Here is a 19,015-nt window from a genome sequence, read left to right as displayed (position 1 = left end):
TTATCGCTTGTGATCTCTCGTCCCGCCTCTCGTTCTCTGGGCAGGTTTCTGATTCCTCCGATTTGGATTTTTTTCATCTTCCCTTCGTGCTTCACGTGGCTCTACAGACGGGACTCGGGATTGGTCAAAGCTTCGGGGATTTCCGTCCTGCGACCAATGGGCGCGTCCTACCCGCCCGAATCCAAGATGGCGGCTCCGGGCACTGGCCAAGGGACCCCGGGAAGGAGGAGGAGGTGAAACGGTCTCGGCCGGAGGATTCGGGCCCCATCGCTAGCGGGGTTGTCCCCACTCGCTTACCTGGCCAGCGAGGGGTCTCGGCCTCTGCCTTCCGGAGGCATGGCCGCGGAAAGCAACAAGCAGTTCTGGAAACGGAGCGCCAAGCTGCCGGGCAGGTGAGTCAAGGAGGCTCCGTCCGGGCATCGATCCGTTTTATTTCCCCGGGGAGCAGAGGTTGACTTAGCCGGCTTGGGCTGCTAGTTTTTGGTCCCTGCGGTGGAAGCGTGGAGCCTCTGAAAGCGAATGAGCTGCTTCAGTCGGTCGCTCCTGTGGATGGAAGGTGGAGGGAGGAGGGGAATGGGAGAACCCTGGCTGGAGGTGTTCTGATGCAGGGGATTCCCCCTCGCCTGGCACCACCGGGGGCGAAAGAGTGGGATCTTTCCTGGCTTCTCTTCACCGGCAGCATCCCACCATCCTGTCCCTCCCTCCCTTTTGCCCACCCGTAGAGATCTGACGCTCCCGGTCTTTGAATCCAAAGTGGTGGAGCAACTCATTGGGATCGGTTCTCAGGGTCACAAACCCGCCTCCGGGAATACGATCGCCCCGATCGCCTCTGCCTTGCTGCGGGCCGCATTGGTGGTTAGGGAGTCAGCCAAGGTACCGCTGCAAGATCGTGCCGCTTTCCCCGAGAAAGGGAAAAGCCCGCCCGCGTCCTTTCATCGGTGCAGGCGGATCGGTTTTGCATCTCTGGGTAATAATGCTTTACTAGGCCGACGCTTTTTTTTTTCCTTTTTGCAGAGAGTTTCGATTAAAGTTGAAATTTAAAAAAAAACCAAATTAATTAAAATTGGTGTGTTAAAGCGAAGGGATGTGTTAGGCTGGCTGTAGAGAAGTGATTACAAAACTTTTCCGGAGAAAGTCCTCCATGGAGAACTGCCATAACACAAGGCTGGAGCAGAAGACTCAAATTTTCAATTTTCTTAGAGAGTGTTATACCATCTTTAAAGATACAACCAGCACCCTGTTGTAACATCTCACCCATAAAACTTAAGCGGGGAGCTCTAATGTTTGAATCATAAGGAATTAAGACTTACTTAAGAGGGATTTTTGCCCCCCTACTTCTCTTTCTCTTCCCCTGCATGTAAGGAGAACTGAACAAATATACTGTAGGTTTCTTTTGTTTTCTTCAAACTTTTTAGCAAACTTTGGGCTCTTGTTAAAATGTGTGCATGCATAAACTTTCAGTGCTTTTCTCATATAAGATCATATTCTTGAGCATCTTTTTCCTAACTACCTCTTTTACTATTTTGGGTGTGGAGGAACTTGAGCATCAGCAGTGGGATATTTTCCAATATTTCAAAAGTTTGGAATATCCCAATATTTTCTCCTTAATTATATCATTTACATTGTGAGAGTTGATTACTCCCTTTTACTAATTATATGTTAGAAAACTTGCACATTCTTTCTTTTTTTTTGCAATCATAAAGGAATTAAGAAATAATGAATTGACAAAATCAGAAATAAATATGCCACTGACAAAAGAATAGAGAAACTAAGAAGTCTACATGGATAGCAATTTGAGACAAAAACTGTATAGTTCATAGGGGTATGCTGGTTGGGGAATTCTGGGAGTTGAAGTCCAAATATCTTTTAAGTTGCCAAGGTTGGGAAACACTGCTCTAGTCCATCTGGACCATGTAACTACTACTATCTGGAATGCTTTGCTAGCTTTAAATTCTTCCCAAGTAGGTAATTCTTTTTTCTATCTTTATTACTCTGCTTCTCTGGCTATGGGAATACTTGGACAATTCAGAAGTCTAGGAACATGCAGACAAATGTTGTATAATATGTGCGCTTGAAAAGAAAAGAAAGAAACAACATTTTTGTTAGTGCTGTAGCAGCTTTTTGTTTTGGGATATCTTATCATGGTGCCACATCCTGCTTGCATATAATTCTGCCTTTCTGTGAAACAGCTGTCATCTGTATATGTTTTAAACAGTAAGGTTGACTCGACCAGCTAAACTGGTTTGAGAAAGGTAAATGAGCCAATTTGAATTTGAGCCAACCAGTAAATATAAACTTCTTCCATTTTTGATGTGAGTACTTTGCAACATCATCAATGCTGGCTGGGATATCTCACGCTAGCAGAAGGGAGTCCAAGGTTTCCCCTTATTTTATGACATTCTGAAGTTTGATAATTTTTATCAGATAATATTCGGTTTATACAGGATTTTCAAACATTGCTATCTTACTCCTCCCAAAACTGTGTAATGTAAATGTGCATACATTGTTTATAATAGACAATTTTGTATACATGTTATGTATGGGCTAGAAAAACATGAGGATATGATTTGTTCCCTGTCAGGCAGCTAGTTCCAGGTTAAGGGGGGGGGGGGTTCAGCTGACTTCTGTTAAATCTGCTGAAAGGGATAGAAGAGATATTTTGATTTAGGCTAAAATGTCATTGAAACCAGTAAAGAGTTGCTTTATTAAAATGGGAAATCACTTCCACATGACTTCTTGGCATGAAGTAAAGGAGAGGTGTTTATAATGGATTGTTAATTCTGTTACTGCTTTTCCTTGTAGCTGGATAGCTTTATTAAAAATGCTTACTGAATTGGTCCTTAAAATTCTGCATGATTTTGTCATTATGCTCCCCTTTTTCAGTGTGTTAAGCTCTAGATAAAATAAACCTCTGGGGAGAGGGGCTTATACTTACGATTCTCAATTGTATATGTCTGGCCCTATGTATCCAAGTGAAACAGTTCAAAAATATCTGTTAACTGTTGAGGATCTGGGTAGGGAAACATAGGTTGTGCCTGAATCCTGCCATGGCAGTGTTTATGGATTCTGGATCTGGTTCTTTTCATCTTTCATCATTCTAAACTGGGTTGGCACTGCCCCATTCAGACTTGATGTGCAACCTGGAGACCTTTTTGGACTCAATCTCTTACCCTAAGAGCAGGTAGCAGCAGTAGCCCAGAGGAGCCCAACTACCGGTATGTCTTGTGCACCAATTGTATTTATTCTGGGACTGGGAACACTTGTTCATGCTCACTCACACTTTAGTCACCTCCTAATTAGACCATTGCAGCATATTGACTGCTCTTGAAGACTATCGGGAAGTTTCGATTGCAGCAATAGCAGTAACAACATTTAGAATTATATACAGTGATCCCTCGATTAGCACGGTCTCGATTAGCGCGAAACGCTGCAACGCGGTTTTTCAAAAAATATTAATTAAAAAATAAGTCCGCCCTAGTTCTCTCTCTCTTTCTCTCCCTGTTGCCGGCATGGTATATGAGAGAGAAAGAGAGAGGCAGAGGTCGGGCGCATTACCGGGAGGTGGAGGCGGCGTGGGGACGCTGGGTGCCGGGGACACCGAGGAGGGGGTGGACGTGGCCTCTCAGCTGCAGAGCCTAACAAGGGCGGAGGCAACGGCGGAGTCCGGCGCTGGGGCCATGCGGGGCCGCTCATCCAAGGGGGCGTGGACTGGCAAGTCGCCCTCCTTTCTCTCTCTTTCTCTCTCTTATACCACACCGGTAACAGGGAGAGAGAGAGAGAGAGCGGAGGGCACCTTGCCGGTCCACGCCCCCCTAGATGAGCGGCTCCGCATGGCCCCAGCGCCGCCCAGGCAAAGGGGAAACCCCAAGATCGCTTGCCGCTTGCCGTATTGCAGCGAAGGAGGCGAAGCAAGGCTCCAAGCTGCAATACGGCAAGCGGCAAGCGATCTTGGGGTTTCCCCTTTGCCTGGGCGGCGGGAAGACCAAGGGAAGGTTCCTTCAGCCGCCCAACACCTGATCCGCTCCGCAGCGCGGCAGCAGCGAGGAGCCGAAGATGGGGTTTCCCCTTTGCCTTTACCCCATCTTCGGCTCCTCGCTGCTTCCGCGCTGCAGAGCAGATCAGCTGTTGGGCGGCTGAAGGAACCTTCCCTTGGTCTTCCCCGCCGCCCACACGCAAACTCCACCATCTGCGCATGTGCGGCCATGAAAAAAATGGCGCGCATGCGTAGATGGTGTTTTTTACTTCCGCACCACTATAACGCGGAAATCGATTAGCGCGGGAGGTCTTGGAACGTAACCCCCGCGCTAATCGAGAGATCACTGTACCACTTCATAGTGATTTTACAGCCCTCTCTAAGTGGTTTACAGAATCAGCTTATTGCCTCCAACAATATGGATCCTCATTTTATTCACCTCGGATGGATGGAAGGATGGGCCAACCTTGAGCGGGTGGTGAGCTGCTGAACTACAGCTAGCAGTTAGCTGAAGGTAGCCTGCATTGTTGCATTCTAACCACTGTGCCACCCAGTCTAGGTAGTTATGAGGAGTTATAGTTCATTTCGCCCATATAACAGCACCATTCCATAAGCTGTACTTGCTTATAATAGGCTCCTGGTTGTGATTCAAGATGCTAAGTTACTTGTGGGACTGTCCTCTTCCAAGAACATATGTCCATTCCACATTCTCCCATAGGGAGAGCGTGCTCCACGTTTCTGCTTTTAAACTTTCCCATCTCATAGGATTTGCATGCCTTTTTAAATGACTCCCTCCCAATACAAAATGGATCCCAATTATTTTACCTTTTAAAAAAGTGGTTAAGACCTGGCTCCCTTCACCCTAGCGGAGGCCTTTAGTGTCCAGTTAAGTAGAATCCCTTTCTGATTGTTTAGTTATCAAATTAGGTCACCATTTTTCTTTTATATACTAGGTTTTTTATGTTGTGTGTGGGGTTGGTTTATTGAATAAGCCATAATGGTCTGGTTCTCATGTAACCAATGCCAAAGTGTTTTTTAAAAAATCTTTAAACTATTTCTGTAATAGTTTTAATGTCAAAATGCAAGATTCATCCATTAGTTGCTATAGAGTACCAAACCCTGCCACTCTAATATTATGACTGGAGTTAAAGGTTTGTTCTGCATTTCACGAATCCCAGCAACCAGTTAGGTCCCACAGAGTGGGCCTTCTCCGGGTCCCGTCAACTAAACCAGAGGTCCCCAACCGCCGGTCCGCGGACCAGGACCGGGCCGTTGGGGTTTTTCAGCCGGTCCGCAGCGCCAGGGCCCCCTCGGCCTTTCCGCGCTGCCCACCGCCCGCCCGATCTGCCCCCTCTGCTCCTCCGCCACCTCCTGTCTTTCGCCGCAGCTCCTCCCGCACCCGGAATGCACGCCCTGCCCGCCTCACCTTTGCCGAGAGCACTTTCGTCCCGGGCTCTCAGCAAGGGGGTTGTAGGAGAGGCGGGGCCGGCGAAGGTGATATTCAATGTCGGGGGCGCTCGGGCGGTTGCGCGCGCTCCCTATCTCCCTGCTAGCCCACTCGGAATATTCAAAATAAGAAAAACCTTCGCCGGCCTCCGCTGAGAGAACGCCTGCCTCGTCTCTCCTGCAACCCCCTTGCTGAGAGCCCGGGACGAAAGTGCTCTCGGCAAAGGTGAGACAGGCAGGGGGTGCGCGCATCACCGCTGAGAAGAACGGAGAGAGAATGAGAGTGAGTGAGAGCAACAGACAGCAAGATAGAGAGAAAGTGAGAAAGAGAGAGTGAGAGAAAGGGGGGGAGAGAAAGAGATAGCAAGAGAGAGAGAACAAGAGAGAGAAAGAGCGTGAGAAAGAAAACAAGAGAGAAAGAGTGAGAGAGAGAGAAAGCAAAAGAGACAGAAAGAAAACAAGAGAGAGAAAGTGAGAAGAAGAGAGAGAAAGAGGGGAGAGAGAGAGAGAAAGAGAGAGGGAAGAGAGAGAGAAAGAGAGGGAGAAAGAGAGAGGGAGAGGGGGGAGAGATAGCAAGAGAGGGAGAGAGAGAAAGAGAGAGGGAAAGGGGGGAGAGATAGCAAGAGAGGGGGAGAGAGGGAAAGGGGGAGAGAGGGGGGAGAGAAAGAGAGAGAGGGAGAGAGAGAGAGAGAGGAGATAAAGGAAGAGGAGAGAGAGAAAGGAAGAGAAAGAAAGAGGGATAGAAAGAGAGAGTGAGAGATGCTCAGTGAGCCTTTCTTTGAAGTTGCCTTTCTTTCTTTCTCTTTCTTTCTTTCTTGCTCTTTTTCTTTCTCTCTTTTACCTTCCCTTCCTCTATTTCTTCTTTTCTTTCTCCTTCCTACCTTCTTCCCTCCCTCCCTCCCTTCAGTCCTTCCTCTCTTACTCTCCCCTTTCATAAGTTTCCTTGCTTCCTTCCTCTGTTCCTGTCCCTTCCCCCTTTCTTTTTCTTTCTTTCTTTCCTTCCTTCCTTTCCTCCCTCCATTTCTTGCTTTCCTTTTCCTTCCTCCCTTCTTTCCTCCCTCATTCCCTTCTTTCACTCCTTCCTCTCTTACTCTCCCCTTTCACACCTTTCCTTGCTTCCTTTGCACCCCTCTTCTGTTCCTGTCCCTTCCCTCTTTCCTTCCTTCCTTCCCACCCTCCGTCCATTCATTCACCCATTCCTCTCTTGATCGCCCCTTTTACGGCGCCGCTGACAGCTAGCTCCCCCCCCCCCCCCACCGGGCCATGGAAAACTGGTCTAGCTTAAAGCCGGTCCCTGGTGCAAAAAAGGTTGGGGACCTCTGAACTAAACAATGTCGTTTGGCGGGACCCAGGGGAAGAGCCTTCTCTGTGGCAGCCCCAGCCCTCTGGAACCGACTCCCCCCAGAGATTAGAATAGCCACCACCCTCCTTGCCTTTCTTAAGCTCCTGAAAAACCACCTCTGCCGTCAGGCATGGGGGAACTGAGATATTCTTTCCCCCTAGGTTTCTACAATTTATGCATGGTATGTTTGTATGTATGATTGGTTTTATAACAAGGGTTTTCAGCTGTTTTAATATTGGATTTCTACATGCTGTTTTTATCACTGTTATTAGCCGCCCCGAGTCCATGGAGAGGGGCAGCATACAAATCCAATGAATAAATAAATAAATAAATAAATAAATAAATAAATAAATAAATTCTAACTTTTCACAATCTCATATTACTATATAACCATGTTACCATAGCAGTTCAAAAGAAATATTTGTCCTCGTCTTAAAAAGAACTACCCTTCAACTCTGAATTATTATGAAACTTTGAGGATGCTGAAGTTCTGTCTGCAGTTATTGAAGTACAGTATGGTTATTTTCAAAGCCAGTGCTGTATATCCCATTAGTGTGAAGACGACCCAAATTCAGATTCACCTTCAGTCATTAAAGCTCACTGGATTATTTTGGGCCAGACCCAATCTCTCAGCCCATTCTGTCTCATAGAAACATTGTTATATAGAGGAAAATTGAGGTTGCCATGAAGTCTTGAAGGAAAGGCAAAATATAAATCTAATATCGGTTGTGTATCTTGTCTCTTTTACAGTATTCAACCTGTTTATGGAGCTCAGCATCCTCCACTGGACCCACGGCTCACAAAAAAGTAAGTACTTTCCAGTACTTAATTTTGTCCCATTTTACAACTTTTTTTTGCCACCGTTTTTCAGCAAATCACTGCAGTTGTTAAGCAAATTTAACTTCTCCCATTTATTTTGCTTGTCAGAAGGCAGTTGGGTAGGTTACATATTGTGATCACATGAACCCTGGACAATGCAACTGTCAGAAATACATGTCAGTTGTCAAGCATCCAAATTTGGATCATGTGACCATGGGGATGCGACAAATGCCCATGTAACACCAACACTCCGCAGTCTGCATTGGTTGCAGATCAGTTTCCGGTCACAATTCAAAGTGTTGGTCATCACCTATAAAGCCCTTCATGGCACCGGACAAGGGTATCTACGAGACCGCCTTCTGCCGCACGAATCCCAGCGACCGGTTAGGTCCCACAGAGTGGGCCTTCTCCGGGTCCCGCCAACAAAACAATGTCGTTTGGCGGGGCCCAGGGGAAAAGCCTTCTCTGTGGCAGCCCCGGCCCTCTGGAACCAACTCGCCCCGGAGATTAGAATTGCCCCCACCCTCCTCGCCTTTCGTAAGCTCCTTAAAACCCACCTCTGCCATCAGGCATGGGGGAACTGAGATATTCTTTCCCCCTAGACCTTTACAATTCATGCATGGTATGTTTGTTTGTATGGATGATTGGTTTTACAATAAGGGTTTTTTAGTTGTTTTAGTATTGGATTTACATGCTGTTTTTCATTACTGTTGTTAGCCGCCCCGAGTCTACGGAGAGGGCGGCATACAAATCCAATAACTAACTAACTAACTAATTAACTAACTAACTAACTAACTAAATAAATTAAATAAATAAATAAATAAATAAATAAATAAAATTAAACAAACAAACCGTTGTAGGTGTGAGGAACTCTCATAAATTACTTTTTTTAGTGCCATTGTAGTTTTTAACAGTCACTAAATGAATGGTTGTAAAAAGGGACTACCTCCAAGTAGTAAAAATGGCAAATTATTCTACCTCTTCTATGATAAGGCATTTTTACAAATTTTACAATATTGCCTTGGTTGATGATGTTCTACTGAAGTACTTGGATACTACATCCAAGTACAGTGTTCCCTCAATTTTTGCGGGTTCGAACTTCGCGAATAGCCTACACCACGGTTTTTCAAAAAATATTAATTAAAAAATACTTTGCGGTTTTTTTCCTATACCACGGTTTTTCCCACCCAATGACGTCATATGTCATCGGCAAACTAATATTTTTTGCAAATAAATCACAAAAAAATAATTATTGTTAATAAATAATTATGTTTATAAATATCAGGATCACTAAGTGTCTTATTCAATGGTGAGTACCAGTAATAATGGTGAGTAAATGGATGTTAAGGGAATGGGAAATGGTAATTTAGGAGTTTAAAGTGTTAAGGGAAGGCTTGTGATACTGTCCATAGCCAAAAATGGTGTATTTACTTCCGCATCTCTACTTTGCGGAAATTCGACTTTCGCGGGCGGTCTCGGAACGCATCCCCCGCGGAAATCGAGGGAACACTGTACTGTCAGTACTCTTTTGAGGTTTATTTTTTGCTTCCTTGAAAACATTATTGGCCATTAAGCAAAGGACATAGTGAGCTGATGGTTTAAGTATTAATTCATTATGGGATGACATCTTCACAGTTACTGCCCTCAGTGAGTCAGGAAACCAATAGTTTATAAAATTGAACATGTATGTTAATTTGTAAAAGGGGAGGAACAGGTGGGATTTCAAAAGAGCAATGACCTATGTAGTACAGTTTTAGTGTCAGTCTATGTGCAAGTAATATGAGGACTATAAAGGGGTATATTAGACTGATCAAAATATTTGATTGAAATATTGATTTAATATTTTGAATCAGAATTCTAAATTGATTTAGAAGCAGTCCAATTCTGCTTGGTCTGTTTCAAGGATACTGGATTCAGTTGATCCTAATTTAGGAAATATGGGGTATTATGTCTCCATTAATTATAATTGGAAGTCAATACAGTTATTAACTTGATTGCTGTTTAACATCAAATTTACAGATCTGGTAGTTCTTTTTAAGGGAATGAAGTTTGGCAATTTGTAAATAAATAGGTCCATGGGGATTTTGTGTAGGAGTAGCATTTTCCCCAGAGAGAGGTTTTCTTATCCTTTGCTTTTGTTTGGCAAGAAGACACTTAGCTTTTGCATAACAGGAGAAAGGGGAAAACCTGCAAAATTTCAGATTTGAATTAATATTTAAGTTTAAATGAATTAAGCATTAACTACTAGGCTGTTAAAGAGGTGTCGTATTTAAATTGTGAATATCATGTTATTAAAAAATGTAAAATATTCATTTCATAAATAACTAAATTCTATGCTGATTTATTTTTGAGGGTTTTTTTTAAAAAATTTGCTATCCTTCATTCACCCTAATATTACTAAATCTATTGGATTTATATTATGGGCTATACAACATTAAGTCACCTATTATAAATCCTTATTACTATTTCAGTTACTGATTGATTCTTTATAAAGGGAAAGGGACAGGTGGGATTTAAGAAGGCCAAAGACATACATAGGGCAATTTTAGTGTCAATCAGAATAAAGATGATTATTTTGAGAATATTAACTGCTGAACTTTGAAGTGATTTTATTGGAGTCACTGAATTTACTCTATACAATATTAATTGCTATATGAACGATAAAAATATAGATCTATATAGCTATCTATGCAATTAGTGTACCATTAGCAGTGGAAGTCATGTGCTGGTGCCTGGAGGCTGTTAGGATCTGGATGGGTGTCAACAGCCTCAAACTCAACCCTGACAAGACGGAGTGGCTGTGCCTCCCAAGGACAATTCCATCTGTCCATCCATTACTGGGGGGGGGGGATTATTGACCCCCTCAGAGAGGGTCCACAACTTGGGCATCCTCCTTGATCCACAGCTAACATTAGAGCACCATCTTTCGGCTGTGGCTAGGAGAGCGTTTGCCCAGATTCACCTGGTGCACCAGTTGCAGCCCTATTTGGACAGGAAGTCTCTGCTCACAGTCACTTATGCCCTTGTCACCTTGAGGTTCGACTACCGTTTTGAGCTGGGTTTTAGGCCATTTTCAGGCTGTTTTGGGGTCATTTTCAGGCTGTTTTCTGGGTTGGTTTTGATCCTGAAATTGGCCTGAAAAACGGCCTAATTTTTGGCTGGTTTTCGGGCTGTTTTCCGGCCTTTTTCTGGTGCTCTGTCACCTGTGAAGACCAGCTAGATGGAGCACCGGAAACTAGAAGAGCAGCTGGATGGCTTCCATAGTGCCCATAGAGGGGACTCTGCGTGCCACCTTTGGCATGCGTGCCACAGATTCACCATCACGTTTTTTTTCAACCTGGGCTAGTTGAAGTTGTGTAGACCGCCCCGAGTCCTTCAGGATTGGGCAGCATAGAAGTCAAACAAATAAATTCCCAGAACTCCCCATCCAGCAAAGGTTGAGAAACTGTACAAAGAAATGAGTGTCAGTTATATATGTCCTTCTTTTAGTCTATGTACAGTGATTGGCTAAATTTGGTCTTTAATTTGTTACTGTTATTGACATTGGACTTTTGGATTATCGTGCAACTATTTAGAATTTACTTCTACTTATCAGTTAAGTTAACTTCATTTTGTATTAAAATTTATGACTAAAAAAGTACATATGAGGTTCCTCTGCCTCCTCTTTTTTTAAAAAAAGCAAAGGGCAGTGGAACTAATGGGGGTTCAGTACCATCATTACCTTTGAAGTATTGGTAGGGATTCCTGATGTATTCTTAAGAAATTCCTTTTTTTTTTTTTTTGCATTTAAAATTCCATTTGATCTGCCTTACTTTCTTGGAATCCATTTAGGTTTCTTGATCTGAATAGGCAAAGACTTTATCATGGGTTCTTTGATGCTAGGATTTATGATTCATATAAATGAAAATAAAGCAAGCTCAAGTTAACAGTATTGTTCAAATAAAGGGATTAATTGTGTCTTTATTCAGTATACATGTTCTTTGGGGCAGTGATAAATTAACATTTCTATTTTCACTTTTAGTACTTTACTGACATAGCATAACACCAGAGTTTTACTTGGCTTACCACACAGGAAGTTTCATGGACCGCCCTTTACAATCTATAAAGTTCTGGCTTAGAATTTGAAGTTTTTTATTTGGGGGAGATTGCCTAAAATTATTTTGTTCTTTGGATTACTGAAAGGGAAGAGTGGGATGTAGGGAGAGTAAACAATACATTAAATCAAAATGACGTAGGCACGGAAAATCTGTATATCAAAACTGAGTGCAATTCTCAATACACTGTATCACTTTTGCTTTCTTTAGCTTCATCAAGGAACGCTCCAAGATCAATACACTTTCTATGAAAAATAAGAAGGCCAGCAGTTTTCATGAGTTTGCTCGGGACACTAGTGATGCTTGGGATATTGGGGATGATGAAGATGAAGATTTCTCATCTTTCCAAACATTGAACTCTAAAGTGGCCAAGGCCACAGCCGCACAAGTCTTGGAAAATCACAGCAGGCTGCGTATGAAACCCGAGTGGCCCCAGGCAGCTCTCACTGACACGTCAATCAATTGCAAAGTCATCAAATCCAATAGTGAAGCCCAGCTATCCAGAGGACCTGGTAGGTTGCTTGTGGCCTCGGCTTTTTTGGGGGGCAGTGTATTGCTATATCCCATCAAATTTGTGACAGTGAATTTTGCAGTTCTGTACAAATGCTGCATTTGTAAGCAAATGCAGAATGGAATATTCTCAAAACCTTCAATCTGTTTTAGCCAAAAATGTTGTTTTTCTTCTTATGGACGAAGAAATAGTCTTTTATGTGTGTGGTTAATTCCTGCTGAAGTCCTGAAAGCCAGTAACTAGCTAAGTACAATGTCCCAGGAAACAAGACTTTCATGCTTTCTTAACTTTTTATTTTGCCTCGTATTTAGCAGGAAGATAATCCATTGGTGCAGAAAATAGTATAAGGGCAGACTAGATGGACCAGGAGGTCTTTTTCTGCCGTCAGACTTCTATGTTTCTATGTTACTGTATATAAACATGTTCTTCAGCTTCATATTTATTTATCGCCGTTGGTTATAGTACAGTGCTAGGCCAAGGTGAATCCTGGGATCTGATTATGTACTGTAGTTGGCAGACCATGGCTTTTCTTGCCAGTGAAATTATAATAGTGTATTTTAAAAGTACATTCCTTTACAGAGCACACACAGATCTGATATGCTCTTATAAGCAATGGTTAGTGTACCTGTTAGTCATTGTTACTAACTGATATCAAGCATAGTCAGTATATGTTTATTATAGGGTGGGGGTGAATGAGTTTGCTCTTTCTGTAGATAAAGGCCTTTTGGTTAGTGAACTTGTACTCAAAAAGTGTTTGAAACTTCTGGGAAGAGCATAGAGTTTTGACCACTGAATCTTGATATTGCATGTGAGATATGAGTGTAACAAATACAGTCTGATGTTGTCCTGCAGCCTACCAGAATTCTTTTTGAGTTCCATGCCCAAAATGGCCAAAACATTGACAGCTTCATTGGTAGCTTTGAACTTTATGGAAGATTAGAGGATAAATCAGTATCTTTTTAAAAAAAATTCAAATAACCATTTTTTAAATTCTAAGATAAATCAGTATCTTAATATTTACTGATATTCTAGGGATACCCAGTTCATTATTTATTAGATTATTATTATTATTATTTATTAGATTTGTATGCCGCCCCTCTCCGTAGATTCTACTTGCTCCCTGAAATTCCCTTTGAAATGGGTTCTGCCACAAAATCTAGTGGCATCCTCAAGCCAGAAATTGTACATTCCTAATACAGTGGTACCTCTACTTACGAACTTATTTCGTTCCGTGACCAGGTTCTTAAGTAGAAAAATTTGTAAGTAGAAGCAATTTTCCCCATAGGAATCAATGCAAAAGCAAATAATGCGGAAATAATTAGGAAAGAAATAAAAGCTCGGAATTTGGGTGGAAGGAGGAGGAGGAATAAGAGGAGGAGGACAGTCGCTGCCAAAGGAAGAAGGTGAGGTGAGGGGAATCAAAAAAGTCCAAAACTTTAAGGCTTTAAAAAAAAAAAAAAGAGGGACTCTGAGGCCGCGAGGAGGAGCACACACCTCCCGTACACCCAGTGCGAGGCTGCCTCCCATACACTGCACCAGAGAGGAATGGCAGGAAACTGGCTGGGCCTTCGTGCCGCTCTCAAATTTCCTGGGAAATTTTTCCGGGCTCGGGTTCTTAAGTAGAAAATGGTTCTTAAGAAGAGGCAAAAAAAATCTTGAACACCCGGTTCTTATCTATAAAAGTTCTTAAGTAGAGGCGTTCTTAGGTAGAGGTACCACTGTATTAATTAATCAAACAATTAAGATGTCTCATGTTGCATACTGTAATGATGAGCAAAGTATATTCTGTTTTCTGGCTTTGAAAAATTAGCCATCTGATAGCAAAGCTACCACCAGATGGCATCAAGGTCCATACCACATTCTATTTCTTTTCTGGAAATTGTTTGGCTTTTTAGCATTGAAGTATAGAGGAAGCTGGGGTGGTAGATTGTTTTTGGGGTGTGGTGCTTCCTCTTCTGTGCTATTGATTTTGTTGTTTAGCATGCTGAAAGAAGAAGGAATGAAAGAGCCTTGAAATCTGGAAACAGATGGAAAGGATTGAACAGGTGGAGACGATGGAAGAAGAGCTGAGAGAACATTGGCTTTATATACAGTATATTGATGGACAGGCCAGGTAATTTTGACATCAGTGAAAGTGGTTTAAGAGCCATCCATCTAAATTGCTAACAATACAGCATTCTACTTCAAACATCGAATCTCTGCACTTTCATAAGTCTTATGTCAAACATAGTAAAAGTGGTAAAATATCAGGCTATTCCTGTGCAAGTGTTCTTGGTGAATGTATGAAGCAGAACAGTTTGATAAGTTGTTCAGCAAGAATGGATCGGTTCATGGTTTATCTTGACTAATCCTCAAGTTCTTTGCATACCTTTTTAATAACAGCATGGCAGGAAACAGTTCAACATGTGAAGCTTCTGCCATCATTTCAGTGATGGGAGAGAAAATTCACAGGTATGGAGACTTTCCTTGCCATGTGTGTGTTTAAAGGTGTGGAAGGCTTCCTGGTATTGGAGATTCTGGAGGCATGAAGAAAACAATGGATTCTGGAAGCTCCAGTGTTTGCTGCTGCCCAGTATACTCCTGATGGACCTCTTTAAACTCTTTTAGAGGATGCCTGCCCGCGCAACCCACTCCACAAACAACAATCCCTCCCACTCCGACCCATCATTCCACTTGTCGCTCGCATCTCTGACCAAAATGCTTCTGGGGCTCCTCCCATGACGGTGCGTGAGAAAACTCGCTTGGAAAAATTCCGGCAGCTTCTGTCCAGCCAAAACACAGATCTAGGTAAGTCCAAGTGTTGGGATGACAAAAGTACCTGAATAACTTTTGTGGTTTCTAGAAATAATGAATAAACAGCCACATTCCTCTGATTGTGGCGAAAGCATGTTTGGTTTATGATAAATGTCCTTGTGTAACATGAGATTCTAGTGTGAGATCATTGCTCGCCAAGAAAGTTAATGTTATAGTCTTGGAGGAGATCAAGCAAGGATTGTATTAAGACTAAAGCAGTACATAAGACTAAAATGATTACATTTGATGTATTATTTTATTTCCAAACATATTAAATTGCAAAAAATTAAAACAAAAAGAAACATAGTCACTATTGCCATGCATATCTAAGCACTAAGTTACTTTTCCAGAGGGGAGAAAAGTACAGTATTTTTTGGAGTATAAGATGCACCTTTTTACTCCCAAAATGAGGGTGAAAACGTGGGTGAATCTTATACACCAAATGTAGCTCCACCCAGCATCCCCCATCCTTTGGCTTCTGCCTCCCAGCAATTTACCTCCTTTCAGCAGACAGCGCAGAACCTGATTAGCACAAGCAACTAAATTTCAGGCTGATAAACTGAAAATGAAACCACCTGCAAGAAGGCAAATTGCTGGGAGGCAGAGGCAGAATTCTATTTTCTTGTGCTAATGAGACTCTGAAACTGGATGCAAGGAGGCAAGTCAATAACTATAAATGTCTATAGAATGTTCAAATTATTAGACTTACTTTTTAAAGACTGCTTTATTATTGTTGTAGAGAACTTAACAAAACGAAGAAGCTTTTTAAAATAAATGCCTGATCTGAAGAGGCCCAGTGTTATTGTATCTTCTTTTAAATAGCAGAGAATAATGTATACTGCCACAAAGCCACATCAGTTTTAAAGATCTACAAAAGTATAATCTGAAATGTAACAGTGTCCTGTTTTAGTATTAAGTTAACCTCTGACTTAGTCATGTTTGGAGTGGATCTCTTTAAATAATTGGGAGGACTTAGTGGGACTACATTTAAGAAAACTTTCTGGCATTAATATACTGCCATCGTGTACATTTCTCCAATTCTTTGCTATTTCTATGGGTCAGACACACATGCATAGAAATACACAGCAAACAGTGTATATCATCTGTGCTGTTTGCTGGGAGTCAGACACAGATTCCCCGCCCCCTTGTTTTCCTCCCCTCAAGTTAAGGTGCATCTTAAATACCGGTGCGTCTTATACTCTGAAAAATATGATATTTTCTGCTGTCTTTAAAAATGCCAAAAAGTTAATATGAATGAATTCCCTGTTATCCCTTTGCAGATGAATTGAGGAAATGCAGCTGGCCTGGTGTCCCCAGAGAGGTTCGTCCTGTGACTTGGCGACTTTTATCAGTGAGTGCTGCATCCTCTGACCTAGGACAACTTGTGTCATCTCCATAATGAAAATGTATCCAAGATGCATAACTGGGCTCCAGGCAAACACAGCTCCTGGTTGGATTTTTAGCCCAAGTCTTTCTTAACCAAGCTGCCTGAGATCTCTTGAGAAGGATTATGACACTGTAGCATGGGAGAACAGTACATTTTATGCTTAGGTTTGTAAAAACTGATTTAGAAATAAAAAATAGCCCATATGTTATGTTAGCTATGCCATGAAAAAGCAAGAATGTCAGTGAATTCCAAAGTCAGTTTCTGTAGAAAATGAGAGAAGTTACAGTGCGACACTATTTCTGACCTCCCAAAAACCTTATTCCCAAGAAATATTTATGTGATGCTGGAATTTTAGGCTCCAAAGTAAACCTTTGATGCGAGAAAAAATGTTGATAGTTGCAGTTTCATCCCCATAGGAGAACTTGTTTAAAAGAAGATGCATTTTTCAAACTTTTGGTTCTATAAACTTTTTGTTGGACTCTTTGTTAAATCCTATATCCTTTCCTAAAACATTTCCTTATGGGCTAGCATTGGGCTGGTTGGAGTGAAAATTGGATAGGAATGTGGAACACAGTGGAAGAATTTTGACTTGACAGGACTTGTCTTCTATAGGGTTATCTCCCTGCCAGTATGGAACGAAGGAAGCTGACTTTACAACGAAAACGAGAAGAGTATTTTGGTTTCATTGAACAGTATTATGACTCCAGAAATGAGGAGCATCATCAAGATACCTATCGGCAGGTGCTCAGACTTCTAATCTCTAAATTGAGCTTGGCCCCCTGACCATTATTTGTTCAGTTACAATTCTTTGCATGTATGTTTCCATTTTTTCTGAGCTCCAAAGCATGTATTTGGAAAGTGAGGGAATTTACCTGCAGAAAAATAGCCTTGTGAGACAGATTGGCTGAAACAGTTTCTGGGCATGACACTCAGTCACATTGATTAAGTTCCGTAGTTGAATGGATCTTTCCATTCCTGATTCCCAAATTAACATTGGTAATAATATTCTAGATCGGGGTCTGCAACCTTAAACACTCAAAGAGTTATTTGGACCCATTTCCCACTAGAAAGAAAATACCGGAAGCCACAAAACCTGGGTGGGCATGGCCAATTCGACGTCACTCACTTCAGTCCAGTCAAATGATACCCTCCCAGCCATGCATACCCAGCCTACTCATTAGGGCCAAGAACCAGTTGTTTAAAAACATTGTGAGCCACAAATCTCTTTTGACATCTCTTTCTATCCTCCCCTCTCCCTCTCTCTATATCTCCCTCTCTGTGTCTATGTGTCCCTCCTCCCTCCCTCTGTCTCTCTCCTCCCTCTATCTCTCCCACTCTATGTCTATCTCTCCCTCTCTATGTCTCTCCCTCTCTATGTCTCTCTCCCTCCTCGCCTCTGTGTATCTCTCTATGTCTTTCTCCCCCTCTATCTTCCCTGCCTTTCTCTGTGTGTCTCTCTATGTCTCTCTCGTTCCCCTTTCTCCCCCCTCTCTCTGTATCTCTGTCCCAAGTGTGTGTGTCTGTATCTCTCTCTCTCACCCCCTCTTTGATTGTGATATGAGGCGTCAGGCAGGCCATCAGCCACTCTCGCAGTGCCTTGTACAGTACAGTGAACTTTAGCATGCTTCACAATGGCGGGGGTGGGATCCCCTCCTCCTCCTGGACCCCATTATGACATGGAGCCACTATGCCCCACTCATTCTGCACTAAGGTTCCGGTGACTCTCCCCCCCCTTCTCTCGCAACCCCCTGCCCGGCTGTGGTGAGGCCGGGAGGGTGTGCACAAGTGGGGAAACTCTCCTCAAGCGAGGGGCCAGACTCGGACAAAGTGCAGCAAAGTTGCACGCAGGGTGGCCAGCTGCTCACTTGAGGAGGGTCTCCCAGCTCATGTGCACCTTCCCGGTCCTGCCACTGCGGGCCAGGGGGTCTCAACAGGGGGAGGAGCGTTGCCCGGAGAGAAGCATCCGCAGTGGCTCTTGCTCATTCCTCAGGCGGCCCAGATTTCAAAAAGTTGCCAAGAAGAATGAAAAGGAGTAGTGAAGAGCCCCAAGGAGAGTTTGCCAGCTTTCAGAGAGAGAGAGAGAGAGAGATACAGACACAGAGAACTAGAGATATATAGAGAGGGGGTGGAGATTGGCTGACGGGCGAGCATCTTTAGTGAAGGCGCTCTGATTTTCTCCGAGCCTGATCCCTAAGGTGGCCATGCTAGGTTCTGTAGGGCCAGTCCCCTTTTCCCGGTGCCCTGAGCTTCTTTACTCCTCCAGCAGAACGATGCCATCAGTGGCTTTCATTGAGCAGCATCCTCCGGGTGGCAAAATTCCCCCCTGCAAGTTTTAAAGCCACAGTTGAGCGCTGTGGGTCCGTCCCCCTTTCCATCATCCCTTCTTCCTGGATCCCATTTCCACCTGCCAACCTCATGTTAGTGAGGCTGGTGTCGCTTGCAGCCGAGTCAGGCCAGTGTCTCAGGGTGGAGAGCAGGTTGAGCGTCACCCAGCAGCAACAAGGAAGAAGAAACTCCAGAAAGTCTAGCCCCAGCTGCTTCTCCATCCCCTGCCGTTGCCTTTACCTTCTCAGGCCAGGTGGGGAGAGGAGGGGAGGGTGAGGGGCAGGGTCAGCTAATGGTGGGATCACCTGACAGGGAGTCACAGCAG

The 19,015-nt window shown here is 43.3% G+C and overlaps 2 protein-coding genes across 3 annotated transcripts in view; both read left to right on the top strand.

Annotated features, from left to right (window-relative positions):
- Positions 1-19,015, top strand: part of FKBP5 (FKBP prolyl isomerase 5) — a 1,202,894-nt gene that overhangs the window by 535,062 nt on the left and 648,817 nt on the right. The window lies entirely within an intron of this gene.
- The window catches only part of TBC1D22B (TBC1 domain family member 22B), a 68,017-nt gene continuing 49,153 nt past the window's right edge, over positions 152-19,015 (top strand). The window contains exons 1-6 of one of the 2 annotated variants that reach the window (XM_070745205.1): positions 152-392; positions 7,512-7,568; positions 11,885-12,186; positions 14,793-14,972; positions 16,259-16,329; positions 16,978-17,106. In XM_070745205.1, coding sequence (XP_070601306.1) covers positions 337-392; positions 7,512-7,568; positions 11,885-12,186; positions 14,793-14,972; positions 16,259-16,329; positions 16,978-17,106 — 795 coding nt within the window. In that variant the 5' untranslated portion in view covers positions 152-336. The remainder of the gene's footprint in view (positions 393-7,511; positions 7,569-11,884; positions 12,187-14,792; positions 14,973-16,258; positions 16,330-16,977; positions 17,107-19,015) is intronic. The other variant, XM_070745206.1, reaches the window with a different exon arrangement.

Source organism: Erythrolamprus reginae, chromosome 3 (genome assembly GCF_031021105.1).
Source record: "Erythrolamprus reginae isolate rEryReg1 chromosome 3, rEryReg1.hap1, whole genome shotgun sequence".
Lineage (NCBI taxonomy): Eukaryota > Metazoa > Chordata > Lepidosauria > Squamata > Dipsadidae > Erythrolamprus > Erythrolamprus reginae.
The sequence above is the reverse complement of the archived record's forward strand: the minus strand, read 5'-3'. Positions and strand labels throughout refer to the sequence as shown.